The sequence below is a fragment of the Myotis myotis genome, unplaced genomic scaffold (assembly GCF_014108235.1).
Source record: "Myotis myotis isolate mMyoMyo1 unplaced genomic scaffold, mMyoMyo1.p scaffold_m19_p_1, whole genome shotgun sequence".
In the NCBI taxonomy this organism is placed as follows: Eukaryota; Metazoa; Chordata; class Mammalia; order Chiroptera; family Vespertilionidae; genus Myotis; species Myotis myotis.
The window spans coordinates 204,818,141-204,831,135 of NW_023416313.1; the positions used below are offsets into that span (position 1 = coordinate 204,818,141).

The window sequence follows — 12,995 nt, forward strand, 5'->3', positions numbered from 1 at the left end:
AATTCCAGATTCCTGGGACAGAGAATTCCATTGGTTCCAGTTGGGTCAGGCTAGTAGAAAGGTATTCTGGCATGTTTTCTTAAAAAGTTATGTTAGTCCTTAAGCAACAGATTTAAAGGACGGGTAGTGACACATTTCGGTCCAGGCGTTAGGAGACCACATCCTTCCTGCCCAATTTGACCCGCAGCTTATTTTTGTAAAGTTTTATTGGAACACAGTTACACCCACTTGCTTACTTATTACCTGTGGTTGTTTATTGCCCTGCAGTATCAGAGTAGAAGAGTTGCAACAGAAACTGGAGGGCCCCCAAAATCAAAATATTTACCCCTACCCCTTCATAGAAAATGTTTCCCAACCCTGTGTTAGTCCATTTACCTAAGTGTCTCCTTGGACTGAGAACAACAGGTATGATTATGTGAAGTTCTTGGGGGGAGGGGAGAGAAGGTATTAAAAAAATATCTAGGTAAATGCTGGCTAATTCAAAATAGGAACTGTTCTTTGCTGTTTTATCCCACTTGAGTGATGGAGTGGATTGCTTGATGGTCCTTTGGGATTTTTAGTTGAGATATGCTGGGCAAGAATAAGCCTCTCTCACATATTTATTTTGTTACTTTATAAAAGTAGTATAAGTTGATTATTTAAAAATTTGGAAGATGCCCAATAGTACAAAGAAGGAAAATAAAAATTTCCCATAATTCAGTCACGAAGTCCCCTCTCACCCATGTACTTAGAATAATTGACATTAGATATTAGGTATTAACAATCTTTTCACAAAATTAGAAGCATATGCCTACTGTTTTACATGTTTTTGAAAGTTAATGTATTATGAACCTTTTAATATCATTAAGTATTCTTTTTTAACATAGTTTTTTATTATTGCACAGTATTTTCACATGTGTATTTTGTGATTTACTTAATTCCTATTGCTGTCTATTTCAGTTGTTTCCAATTATGTATTCACTATTCAAAAATGACATTGTGTTTCTCTCTGATTATTTCTTTGGGATAAATTCCTTGGATTAGAATTGCTAGCTCAAACAGCATGAGCATTTATTTTTAAGGCTTTCAGTAGACATTGCCAGATTATCCTCCAGATCTTGCCAATTTATACCCACCAGAAGGGTATGAAAGCACCCAGATCTTTGTAGTGAATTGAAAGGTTATTGTATTTTTATTTGAAAGGTTTTGATTGATTGAGTGTTGGGTTAGGTGACCTTACCCTCAGCCATTGCTTGCTTGAATGAACATGTCGAGTGACTGTTATTTTGGCTTCTCTTTCCTTGTAGGATCCCCCTCCCAAACCACCCCGCCGCCGTCAAGGAGGCTGGGCCGATGATTCCATGAAGGCTTCCAAGTGAGTGCCAGCAGCTCGCGGGAGGTGAGGGTGCGCAGGGCGGGTTTGGGCATTTTGCTCTCATGTTGTTCTTTTCTTTTTTTATAACAACTTTATTGAGATGCATTCATGTACCTTACAGTCCACCCATTTCAGATGTACAATTCAGTCATTCTTAGTGTAGTCACAGGGTTGTACTGTCGTCACCACATTTTTATTTCCCCCCAAAGAAACCCATACACATTAGCAGTCACTTCCCATGTCCCCCCAGCCTCCCTAGCCCTAGACAGCCACTAATCTGCTCTCTGTCTCTATGACTTGCCTGTTCTGGACATGTCATATAAATGGAATCATACATTATGTGGTCTTTTGTGACCGGCTTCTTTCACTTGGCATCAGGTTTTCAAAGTTGACCCATATTGTGGCATTCAGTGTTGTTCTTAGTGTAATTTTGTAAACAGAATGGAGTTGCCTGTTAGTAACTGCTAGATTACAAATCATTTTGGTCTTTAATACTTTGCACTAAGTTTTAGATGAAAGGGAAACCAAAAAAGTGTTTATTACACCAGTGGGCTGGCCAGCTCTCCATTTTAACAACTTAAGATCTACTCAGGAAGAGATTTTTTCCTCTCTCAAAGAATATACATTACTCTTGGTCAGACTTTTCTTTAGCAGTTATTGCCTTCAAAATAGCACTATCCAAAATTTGTTTCCCAATTCTTTACACCTTCCTCTTCCCACCACTAATCTCTCTCCCTCCCTCCCTCCCTCCTCTCCCTCTCCCTCTCCCTCCCTCCCTCCCTCCCTCCCTCCCTCCCTCCCTCCCTCCCCCTCCTCTCCCCCCCCCCCCCCCCCCCTCCCTCCCCCCCCCCCCCTCCCCCTCCCCTCCCCTCCCCCCCCCCCTCCCCCTCCCCCTCCCCCTCCCCCTCCCCCTCCCCCTCCCCCTCCCCCTCCCCCTCCCCCTCCCCCTCTCCCTCTCCCTCTCCCTCTCTCCCCTCCTGAATCATTTTGAAAACAAGTAGCAGTGCAATCATCATGACATTTTGCCCCTAGAGACTTCAGCATGCATCGCTAAGGATGAAGGACATCCTCCAAATATCAGTGTCATTATCACACTAAGAAATTTCATAATGATTTAATATCTAGTTTAAACTTTCCCAGTTGTCCCAAAAAGGTCTTGTAGCTCCAGGATCCAATCACGGGTCACACATTGTGTTTGGTAATTCTCTCTTTTAGTCTCTTGATCTAAAATAACTCCAGCCTCCCCACTTCCCCTTCCCCCGCCACCTTCACCCAAAACATTTTTTTATGTTTCACATCCACATTTCTCTGGTTGATTCCTCATGATAAGATCCAAGTTAATGCTTTTTCTCTCTTTAAATGTATTTTTATTGATTTCAAAGAGGAAGGGAGAGGGAGAGAGAGATAGAAACATCAATGATGAGAGAGAATCATTGATTGGCTGCCTCCTGCACGCCCCCTACTGGAGATCGAGCCTGCAACCCCGGCATGTGCTCTTGGCTGGAATTGGACCCGGGACCCTTCAGTCCGCAGACTGATGCTCTACCCACTGAGCAAAACCAGCAAGGGCAAGTTAATGCTTTTGGGCAAGAAAAAGTATTTGGTACTTTTTATTGTATCAAATGGTATAGAAAGATATACTCAGAGATGTCTTATTCCAGTATTTCAAATAGTGCCAGTCCATAATAAGCACTAAGTGACTAGTTATTGAGCAAATGAATGATCAGATCAGTATTTCTGATTGATCATTTGACTTTCAGTGGGAAGTAGAGTTCCAGAAGGCTGGCAGACCTCTTGGGAAGGTAACACTCTGTATGCAGGATGAGGAAAGCCTGCACTATGGCAGTGGTGTGAGCATGGACAGGTGAGGAGATTTGGAGACGTTTTAGAGGTAGAGTTAATAGAAGTGTCATTGGTTGAGTGCAGGGCAGAGGGAGGAGTTGAAGGTCACTGCGAGGTGCCTGTCTTAGAGGACTGGTTTCAGGGATGGGAGCCTTTTTTCTGCCAAGGGCCATTTGGATTTTTATAATATCATTCGCAGTCCATACAAAATTATGAACTTAAGAATTAGCCTGCTGTATATGGTTAAACATTTAATTAACTCACCCTAATGTCTTGGCAGGGCTAGACCAAATGATTCTTAGGCCTTGTACAGCCCAAGGGCCAGATGTTCCCCACCCCTGGGTTAGGTAGTGGTGTCGAGTGATAGAGAATGCAGGAGGAGAGACCTGATTTGGGGCTGGTGGTGGTCCTGTATGTTGTTTCCACAGTTTGGGAGTCTAGAAGAGAGTGCAAAAAGGAGGTGCAATTTGAGTCATCTGTTACACAAATGGGAAAAGAAGGATGGAACCTTGGATTTGGCTGTTTGGAGGCTACTAGGGGCATTTGAGGAAGTGGTTACAGTGATTTGCTTTGGGGCAGAAGGCAGATTACAGTGAGGGAAGGGAAGTGGGACGTGAGGAAGTGGGGTTAGTAATATAGGCTACTGCTCTGAGAAGCAAAGGAAAGACAGTATTTGAAAGGGGATGTCTGTGTTGTGAATCGGTGTGTAATATCTGGGGAAAGAGCGAGTCAGAGGAAATAGGGCAGATTTGAAGGAGTAGGATCCTAAAGGAGGAATAAGGTTAAGACCTTCAAGAGAGACTAGTTAACCTTGGACAGGAGGAGGTGGGAGAATTTTTCATCTAGGACAGGAGAAAGCTTGGAAAGGCTGGTTTATCAAGAAAGCTGGAGAGGAGTAGGGAATTTCATTTTGAATTAGCCTTTTTTTTTTTCTTTTTCAAAGTAGGAAGGCAACTTGACTGTTGAACTTGTTGGAGCAAAGGAGAGCTGGCATCTGGAGGCAAGTAGAACAGATTAGAGAGAGAAAAAGGAAAGGGAGCTGACTCGGTAAGAGAGGCGATGGTTGGGCTCCATTGAGAACCTGCTCTGTGAAGGCTGGGAAACATGAGCTCCTGCTATTTGCAGGGTGCTCCAGGGAGTCCAGAGAGTAAATGTGCTTCCTGCCCTGCAAGAGCCTGGATTCCAGTTAGGGAGACCAGGCGTTTTCATTCACAAAAACCAGGAAGGCAGAAGGAGCACATGGTGAGAACTGAATGGAATGGCTGACACTGGTGATGTGGCCTCAAAGGAAAGTAATCACAGTGGTCAGGGAGTCCTGTGCAGAGATGATAGACATCAAGCTGGGTGAATCTGATGGCCAAGAGGTTCATGAGGAGGGCATTTGGCTCAAGGATTGGTATAGACATAAGTGTTGCAGGGCAGTAACCTCATTGTCAGTCTGATTAGAGCAGAGGATTCACACTGAAAAGTAGTGTACTTAGCTTAAATTGTTGATGATAATGGCACTGTGTGAGGCACCTGTGCTCGCACAGGTGCTAGTTTGGGATGATAGTTTGGGCTCCTATCGCAGAATGCCATAGACTGGGCAGTTAAACAACAAACATCTATTTCTCACAGTTCTGAAGGCTGGTAGTCCGAGATGAGGGTGCTAGCATGGTCAGGTACTCGAAGAGGGTCCTCTCCCTGGCTTGTCCTCACATAGCCTTCTTTGGTGTGTGCACACACAGGGAGAGAGATCTTGTGTGTCTTCCTCATTGTATAAGAGTACTAGTTCCATCATGGGGTCTCCACCCTCATGACCTCATCTAACCCAAACACCATCACATTCGGGATTAGGGGGAGCACAGATATTCATTCCACACTTTATATGTGCATCATACAAACTCCTGTTGGGTGGGTTCCATTCTGTACAGTAGGCATCCTCTTACGAGGGAGGTAGGAGGAAAGTGAAGCTACAGTAGGAACTAGAAGGGCTCTTTACAGATCTGACTGAGGTCCTCAGCCATAGGATGTGAGTTTCCCGGATACCTTTGTTTGTTTGTTTGATGGATTGATTGATTTTAATTTATTGGGGTGACACTGGTTAATAAAATTATATAGGTTTCAGGTGTACAATTCTATAATACATCATCTGTATATTGTGTGTTCACCACCCCAAGTCAAGTCTCCTTCCATTACCAATTACCCCCCTTTTTTCCTTCTCCTACCTCCCCTACCCCTCTTTCCTTCTGGTAATCCTTATAATGTTGTCTTGGCTGTTAGGTGTGTTTTTCCTTAATTCCTTCACCTTTTTCACCCAGCCCGCCCAAATCTCTTCCTTCTGACAGCTGTCAGTCTATTCTCTGTATCTATGAGTCTGTTTCTATTTTGTTTGTTAGTTTATGTTGTTTATTAGATTCCACATATGAGTGCAATCATGTGGTATTTGTCTTTCTCTGACTGGCTTATTGCACTTAGCATAATACTCTCCAGGTCCGTCACGCTCTCACAAAAAGTTAGGGCTAGGATTTTCTTCTTTTTTACTGCTGATACCTTTGGTTTATTTGTATAACACTACCCAAGATAGGGTACAGAGCATGGACTAGAGATGTTGGGTGCTAGAACTCAATTGCTCACCCCTGAGCCACAGGAATAGGCTGTATTCAAGAACTGCCTGGGACCTGGGATCACAACCTGTCCCTTCTCCTGTCACCAAAGTCATTGCTGTGCCAAAGATTCCATCTTGAAGCCAGGCTTTCGTTGGCTCTGAAGTTGCCTAAAGTGGGGCACTGACTTGGCCATGGGGAAAGGAGCTAAAAGAGAGGCAACCAGACTTGGTAAAGAGAGGAAGGAAAGGTAGTCTGATTAAGTTTTGTCTCAAAGTGTCTGTTTTTTGGTTTGTCCCTGCATTGATCTGCAAGGGAATGAGGCAAGTAATGCCCCCTCAGGGACTTTCAGGACTTTGCTCTCAATGTCAGCCGTCATTTTCAATCACCCTCTCCCTCCCAGCCATTAATTTTGGCCCAGGATCATGGGGACTTGTCCATCTATCACTCCTAATTGACACTAAATGATCTGTCAGTTTATTGATGAACGGCAGGAGTGGAATTGTCACAATATATTTTACTTTCTAACAACTCCTCCTGACAATTTTACCTTGTCCATCTCACTCTCCTCACATAAATCTCCATTGGCCGCTCGTTCCTTCTCATAGGCTGTTCTGGTGCCAGCTACTTCCACACCATCTGCACGCCTCAAGGACATCAAGATGGCGGTAGAACAGCCGTGTGCTGGTCCTGAGGTTGCCCCTTCCCTCCTCCTCCTCTCCCTCTTGCTTTTTTTTTTTTTTTTTTTTTAATGGCCTCGGTGTTCCAAGAATACTAAAGGGCTTCTGTCCTCTCCCTCTGTGTCACTGCCATACCGGAGTCTCTTTACCTTCTTGTTAGCAGCGAGAAGTTAATTCTTACTAAGTTTCAAAAGTGTGAAAGGCAAAAACTCACAGAGCTGCTGGGCTCTTAGATTTGTAAGCACAGATGCAAATGCATGTTTTGTCCCCTTAACTCAGCTCTGTTACAGGCTGTCCATCCCCATAGAAGTCAGTTTCTTAGGAAGGTGTCACAGAGGGTAGTTCAGCTGGAACCTCCCATCTGTAGGTGCAAGTATGCCAAGATGTGGGTGGTCTGCCCTTGGACTTGCTGGCCCAGGCCTACATCTGCCAAGGCCCCAGGCTTGTCCCTGTAACGATGAGCAGTCTCATTGGTCCACCCCAGTTTTCCATTCAGGTGTCACTTTTTGGTGCTCCAAGTCTTGAAAAAGATGGGGAAGTTCTGGGTTACTTACATATAAGGGTATATAGTTATTTAATCTTAAGAAGGTGTACATATGGGTGTGAAAAACAAAATGATAGCATTTATGAGGCCAAGGATGAGTTAGGGGAGCTTCAGTAATTAAAAAGGGACCAGGTATCCCTGAATCCCAGTGAAGCAGAAGAACTTAATCCTTCACCTTCAGATTTTCATCAGTAAACACAATTTTATTTAGAAGTATTGAGAATTTATTTTCCACATGCTGCCCTCAGCCACGAAGAGCTCAGAACTGGTATGGCATAACCAGGGGTTTTGGACATCCTGGGTGAACAGTTACTTAGTTCTCCGCGAGGTTGCTCACGCATCAGAGATGAGTGTCCAGTACTGGGTGAAATCAAGTCAGGTGGTTGCATGCGAGACGGTTGGGAAGGGAAAAGTGGTAGGTAGATAATGGTGCACCATTTGAAATAGCTCTGCCCAGGGCTGCGGCCCATGTCCCTGTTTCTGTAGGGTTTGGAGATGCCCATGAGAACTCCCTGCTTGGACCTCTGTCTCAGCTTCATCATCATTGCTTCTGCCTGCACGTGTGCTTTTCCTCCACGTGGTGCCTGGACACAGCATATTCAGGAAAGGCGCTTCGGAGCTGAGCAGCACCTGTCTTCTCAATGTGCACCTGCATTTGTGTCTCGGTGTACTAGTAGACTCCCCTAAGGTAATTCTTGCTTTGCTCTCAGGTCATGTTCATTGCCTGGACAGAAAAATGGTGGAGGAAGCCCTGGCCGGTTTGGCTCAGTGGATAGAGCGTTGGCCTGCAGACCAAAGGGTCTTGAGTTTGATTCCGGTCAAGAGCATGTACTTTGGTTGCAGGCTCCTCCTCAGCCTGGGTCCTGATTGGGGCTCGTGCAGGAGGCAACCAATCGATGTGTTTCTTTCACATGGATGTCTCTCTCTGTCCTTCCCTCTCTCTTCCACTCTCCCTAAAAATCAATGGAAAAATATCCTCGGCTAAGGATTAACAAAAACAAACAAATTTTAAAAAATGGTGGAGGAAGATCTAGATAAGTTTTTAAATTTAATGAACTTAGAGAATTCACATGGGTTTTTTTTTTTTAAGAAAATTGGAATTTAATTGCATTGTTTATTGCTATAAATTATACTATACCTTCAGTAGGATCTGAAGATGAAATAAATGACACCTAGACTATTTATGTTGAAATAACTGGTGAAAAATACATATCCTCACTGAAGTAGGGGAAAGAGTGGGATATGTCAAGCTCATTCTGTCCTGTGCCTTTCCTGTCTTCAGATACTCGTGTTGTGTTGGTAGCTGTCAGATGGGAGGAATGAAGAGAAGGGCTGGGTAATGGTGAGACTTAGCTGAGCTGTCCTTTCCTGTTCAGCCCCGAAGATGCACAGCCATGACATACAGACTGAAAATCACCCTTTCTGAATTTCAGTCTAGAGTGTAACTGCCTCATTTTTAAGGTCTGCATAATGCTCCAAAGTTCCTATCTCAATAAAAGTAATTATGAGCAGACAATAGTTGTGATCTTTTCCCAGGCTGAGAAAGCAGACTTCTTCCAGTGTTTATTCATGTAATTGCCATAGCATGACCCTCTGGAAAGTACCATAAAGGCTTTAGATATAGTACATATAGATCCCATAGGCTAGAGGACAGAATGTACCCACCTTTTTCTCATTGAGGATTTGGTGGGGGGCATTTTCATGTACTTCCACTTGCCTTGACAGTGATTTTTGGTTCAGAGCAAGCAGAGATGTTCTATGTTATATCCATTGCAGTGTAGGGCCCTGGGTGGCTTGTCTAGTGTCACAAAACCAATTTACTTATGCAAATGACTAAATATGAAATAATTGGAATCTTGCAATTCTGTCAAGTGCCTCCCAATTGAAGATGATAGCAGTCTGTTCTGTAAGCCCCAGGTGGAGTAGCAGCATTTGGATACTTCACTTCCCACTCTGAAAAGGGGAGCAGTCTTCCTGACAAGTGACTCTGTCCAGTTCCCTCCCTGGAGCGGAGGTGAGTGCCTGATGCCAGGGTGAAGGGAGGAGCACATGCAGTGACCTGGGACGCTTCTGTGCACCAGGAGAGGACAGCCAAGGCCCACACGTACAACCGCTGTGCTTCTAAGGCCTAAGTCAGTAGTACTGCTTCCCATTTGCCTGTAGGGAGGCTGAGGGAGGCCTGCCAGAGACTGCAAAGCTCGGGCCCTGATCCTCACCTCCCCCAGAGCCTGCTCCCAGCTTCCTTTCAGCCTTCAGCTTTTCTTAACAAGTTAACAAGTTAACTTGAAATTGAAAACCAGGAGTGATTCTAGAGTGGGCTCTTAGCATGCCTGGGAAGGCTTTGACTTTTGGCCCTTTATAGTTTCTAGTTGTGCAGAAGTGCAAATTCTCCTGTGACTAGAGCTGGTCATTTCCTGGAGCCAGGGGTAAGATCGTAAAGTAGGAGAGTCTCTGAGGGTCAGGAAAGAAATGACAGGCGCACAGAAGTATTCCTTAAAGTAACAACAGCCAAAAAGCACAGCGTCCTATGGAATATTCCCTTGTCTATTATCACACAGTGCAGAGGCCTTGGAACTGGAAGCTTAGAGCCAGTTTCACCCAATCTCCTCTCACATTCTGCTTGAATTCCTCCATTGTGGGGAACTCGGTGGAAGCATATTTTTAAATAAAGTCTTTTTTAGTTGTACAAGCAAACCAAGAACACATTCATGATATAAAAATTCAAATAAGGCACAAGGCTAAATTTGCCTTATTTGAAACTACCGTCTTCTCCAAGCCTAGTCATCTCTTTAGAAGGAACTACTGGTAATAGTTTGTTGGTACCTCACCAACAATAGATGTACAGTTTAGATTTTTACACTATATATATATGTATATATACACACATATAAATGGGATCAGATTTTGTTTTCTCCTTAATTTTTTTAACTTTTCATGTAATAGTCCATCTTGGAGATCTTTAGCACAGGTAGATTTACCTCATTTTCTAACTGCTCCATAATGATCCCATCGCATGGATGTGCTGTTCCCCTGTTGGTGGGCATTTAGGTATTTCTAATTTTTATACCATTATCAACCCCCCTGATTTCTAAAAATGGCTCATCTTTAGGAAGTTTGCAGCTTCGTCTTCTGATCCAGATTCTGCCTTCTGGGGCTGTGCTGCAGAACTTGAATGTGGACAGCCCACACGTCTCGCCTAGCCCTCTTGTATGGATAGGAACACACACACACACACACACACACACACACACACACACAGCATTTTGTGCGGGGCACTTTGCTAAGCATAGTTGTCTTACTTTATTTCCAAAACAACCCCAAGAGGTGTAGGTTCTATTACCCCTGCTTTCAGATGATGACATGGAAGTTCAGGAAGGTTAAGTAACTTGCTCAAAGTCGCACAGCTAGTAAGGAGGCAGCAGGATTTGAATCTAGGTGAGTCTGACTGTGGGATCATGCTCTTGTTCTCTGTGCCTCACCACCTTCCATCTTTGTGCCCTTGGCCCCTGGTTTAATGCTAGTGCCTCTGCACTGGGTAGAGCTCCGAGGGCTATATTACCACACCTCTAATTTCTTGTCCTGTGGGAAGAATAACAGGGAGTGAATGTATGACCCACCCCCTGCTTAACCTCCTCTGGTCTACCTGTCTGCAGAGCGGTGCTCAGCCAGTTGCCTGACCCTGAGAAGAAGGTGAGTGCAAAGAATGCAGCCTGTACTTAGGGGCCCGAGCCAAGGCCATGCCAACCCAGTCCTGCCATTAAAAGGCCTAATTAGGCTAGTCATTAAGTTCAATTAGGCATTGGAAATGATCATTCCTTCTAACCCTGCAGTGCCCTCCAAGAACTGGATCCATTCCCAGGCAGCAGCTAGGCAGCGGTTCTGGTTACTGGTGCACTGGCAGCCCCGCCTCTGGTTTTAGACCTGTGTCTCCTTTGCGAGGCTGAGGGCAGAGGAATCCAGGGGCCCTCAGCTCAGAACGAGGTGATCCCCGCGGACATTAAATACGATCAGGCGTCTGCCTTGGAGCTCACTTCCTGAGCTCACTCTGGTCACTGCCTTTTTGGGGCCACCCTTCCCCATGTATGTATTAGGAGTCTGGACACCTGCATGTGTTCTCTTTTGCCACTCACTGGCCAGGTGATCTGGGGCAAGTCCTGTGGGCTTTTTGGGCTAAGGTTCCCTGAGGGGGTTGGAGTAGATAATCTCAAAGTTCCCTTTTCAGCCCTAGGATATTACGATCCCAGGAAGTCCCAAATACACGAGCCCTGGTGTACACAGGATTTCTTTACACTGAGCACTGAGCTGGGAGAAAGGAATAGGAGACATCCAGAGCCACCAGCTCTGCCCCCTTGGGCTCTGTCTCTTCAGCATTAAAACCAAGTGGTCTCAAAGGCCCTCTGCAATTCAGAAAGTATGTTTGAACTTCTAAAATATGCTTTCTAGACGGCTGATTGAACAAGTCAGTTTAGTCTACAAATCATTGCCTTGAAACAGCTGACAAACACGGAGGCCAGGACAGGCCTTCCGGGTTCAGGGGCTGATGTATGGGGACATGGATGTGCCAGTGTGTTTGGAATGAGCAGAGTGGGAGACTGAAGCCCAGGGATTAGCTAGAGAAGGAAGGAGATAGGCAAGAGGGGCCCACGTGCAGAGCCTTGAACTCTAGGCATGTACTTTTTTAGGGAACAGGGAGCCCCTGGAATGTTGACAAGTGTATGACCAAGGATGCAAGGGACACACTATCACATTTCATCTGAACACCTGCTTAATGTGGCATAATTACGACCTGGGGGTATTCGCTAATGTAAAAAGACATCCATTTCTCCGAGTGTAGTGTCCTCTTTGTAAGGATTGTCTCATCTTTGTTCTTTATGATGGAGCGTTCTTTTAGACTGGACAGAGTGGAGAAGGCCTGCTCATCTCTAAGGTTAACTAATTGTGATTATACTAGAGGCCTGGTGCACCAATTCATGCACCGGTGGGGTCCCTCGGCCTGGCCTTTGGGGATCAGGCCGAAACTGGCAGTCCAGCATCCCCCCGAGGGATGTAGTAGTGTGCAAAGCTGCAGGTGTGCTCCACTGCGGTCTCCATGCTCCCGTCCTAGGGTGATACTGGTGCACCCATGACTAAGAAGCTGCTGTGGGCTCGCACCCAGTCAGTCTCGATGCTGGTCCTGATCCTGGTCCCAGTCCAGATGAGGGAGTGGTGCTCAGGGGGAGTGTCCACGGGAGAGGCGAGTGCCACCGCAGCTGCACTCGCCAGCTGTGAGCCCGGCATCTGGCGCCCATTGGTCAGCTGAGTGGCGCTCTCGCTTTGGGAGCGCACTGACCACCAGGGGGCAGCTCCTGTGTTGAGCATCTGCCCCCTGGTGGTCAGTTCACATCATAGCAACCGGTTGAATGGTTGCTTAGGCTTTTATATATATAGATGAGATTGGTTTTCTTCAGAGCATATGCATTCCTTCTGGACTAGAATGACCTTTCATTTACCCCTAGATGTGCTGTATTATTTGAGGTTGCATTTATCCGCAAGCAACAGAGAACCTCATCAACAGAGGCTTAAGCGGAAGGAGGTTTGTCTCAGGAAACGAGGCCCAGGGTCCTGCAGTCTAGGGCTGGTGTGGCAGCTCCGTGGTGCATTTTGTGGAAAGGATTGCTTGGGAGTTTTCAGGATAGATAGTGATATTTATGAGGAACAGATGGGGTGGGGGCCAGGATCCGGAGAGGCAAGGGTCCGTGTCATTCACAGCAGGGGGAGGGACCTGAGAAATCATGGAGTGTGGCCCCTTTAGTTTAGAGATAGAGAAAATAAGGGCTGCAGGTGGGGGGTTAAGTGACTCAGTTATAGAATCTTTAAAAAAGCCCTTAAATGTCACCTTGCCCACTGCCCAAGGTCAGGCAGCTAATTAGTGTAATAGAATGTGCCTCTCATGCAGCCATGCCCATCCTCAAACCTTGAAAGCTGCACACATTTATCTCAAGTTCATGAAA

At 45.5% G+C, this 12,995-nt stretch overlaps 1 protein-coding gene across 3 annotated transcripts in view; it reads left to right on the forward strand.

The window, feature by feature from the left end:
* The window catches only part of IFT43 (intraflagellar transport 43), a 71,454-nt gene that overhangs the window by 24,115 nt on the left and 34,344 nt on the right, over positions 1-12,995 (forward strand). For all 3 annotated transcript variants that reach the window (XM_036313806.1, XM_036313815.1, XM_036313823.1), the window contains exon 3: positions 1,287-1,354. In XM_036313806.1, coding sequence (XP_036169699.1) covers positions 1,287-1,354 — 68 coding nt within the window. The remainder of the gene's footprint in view (positions 1-1,286; positions 1,355-12,995) is intronic.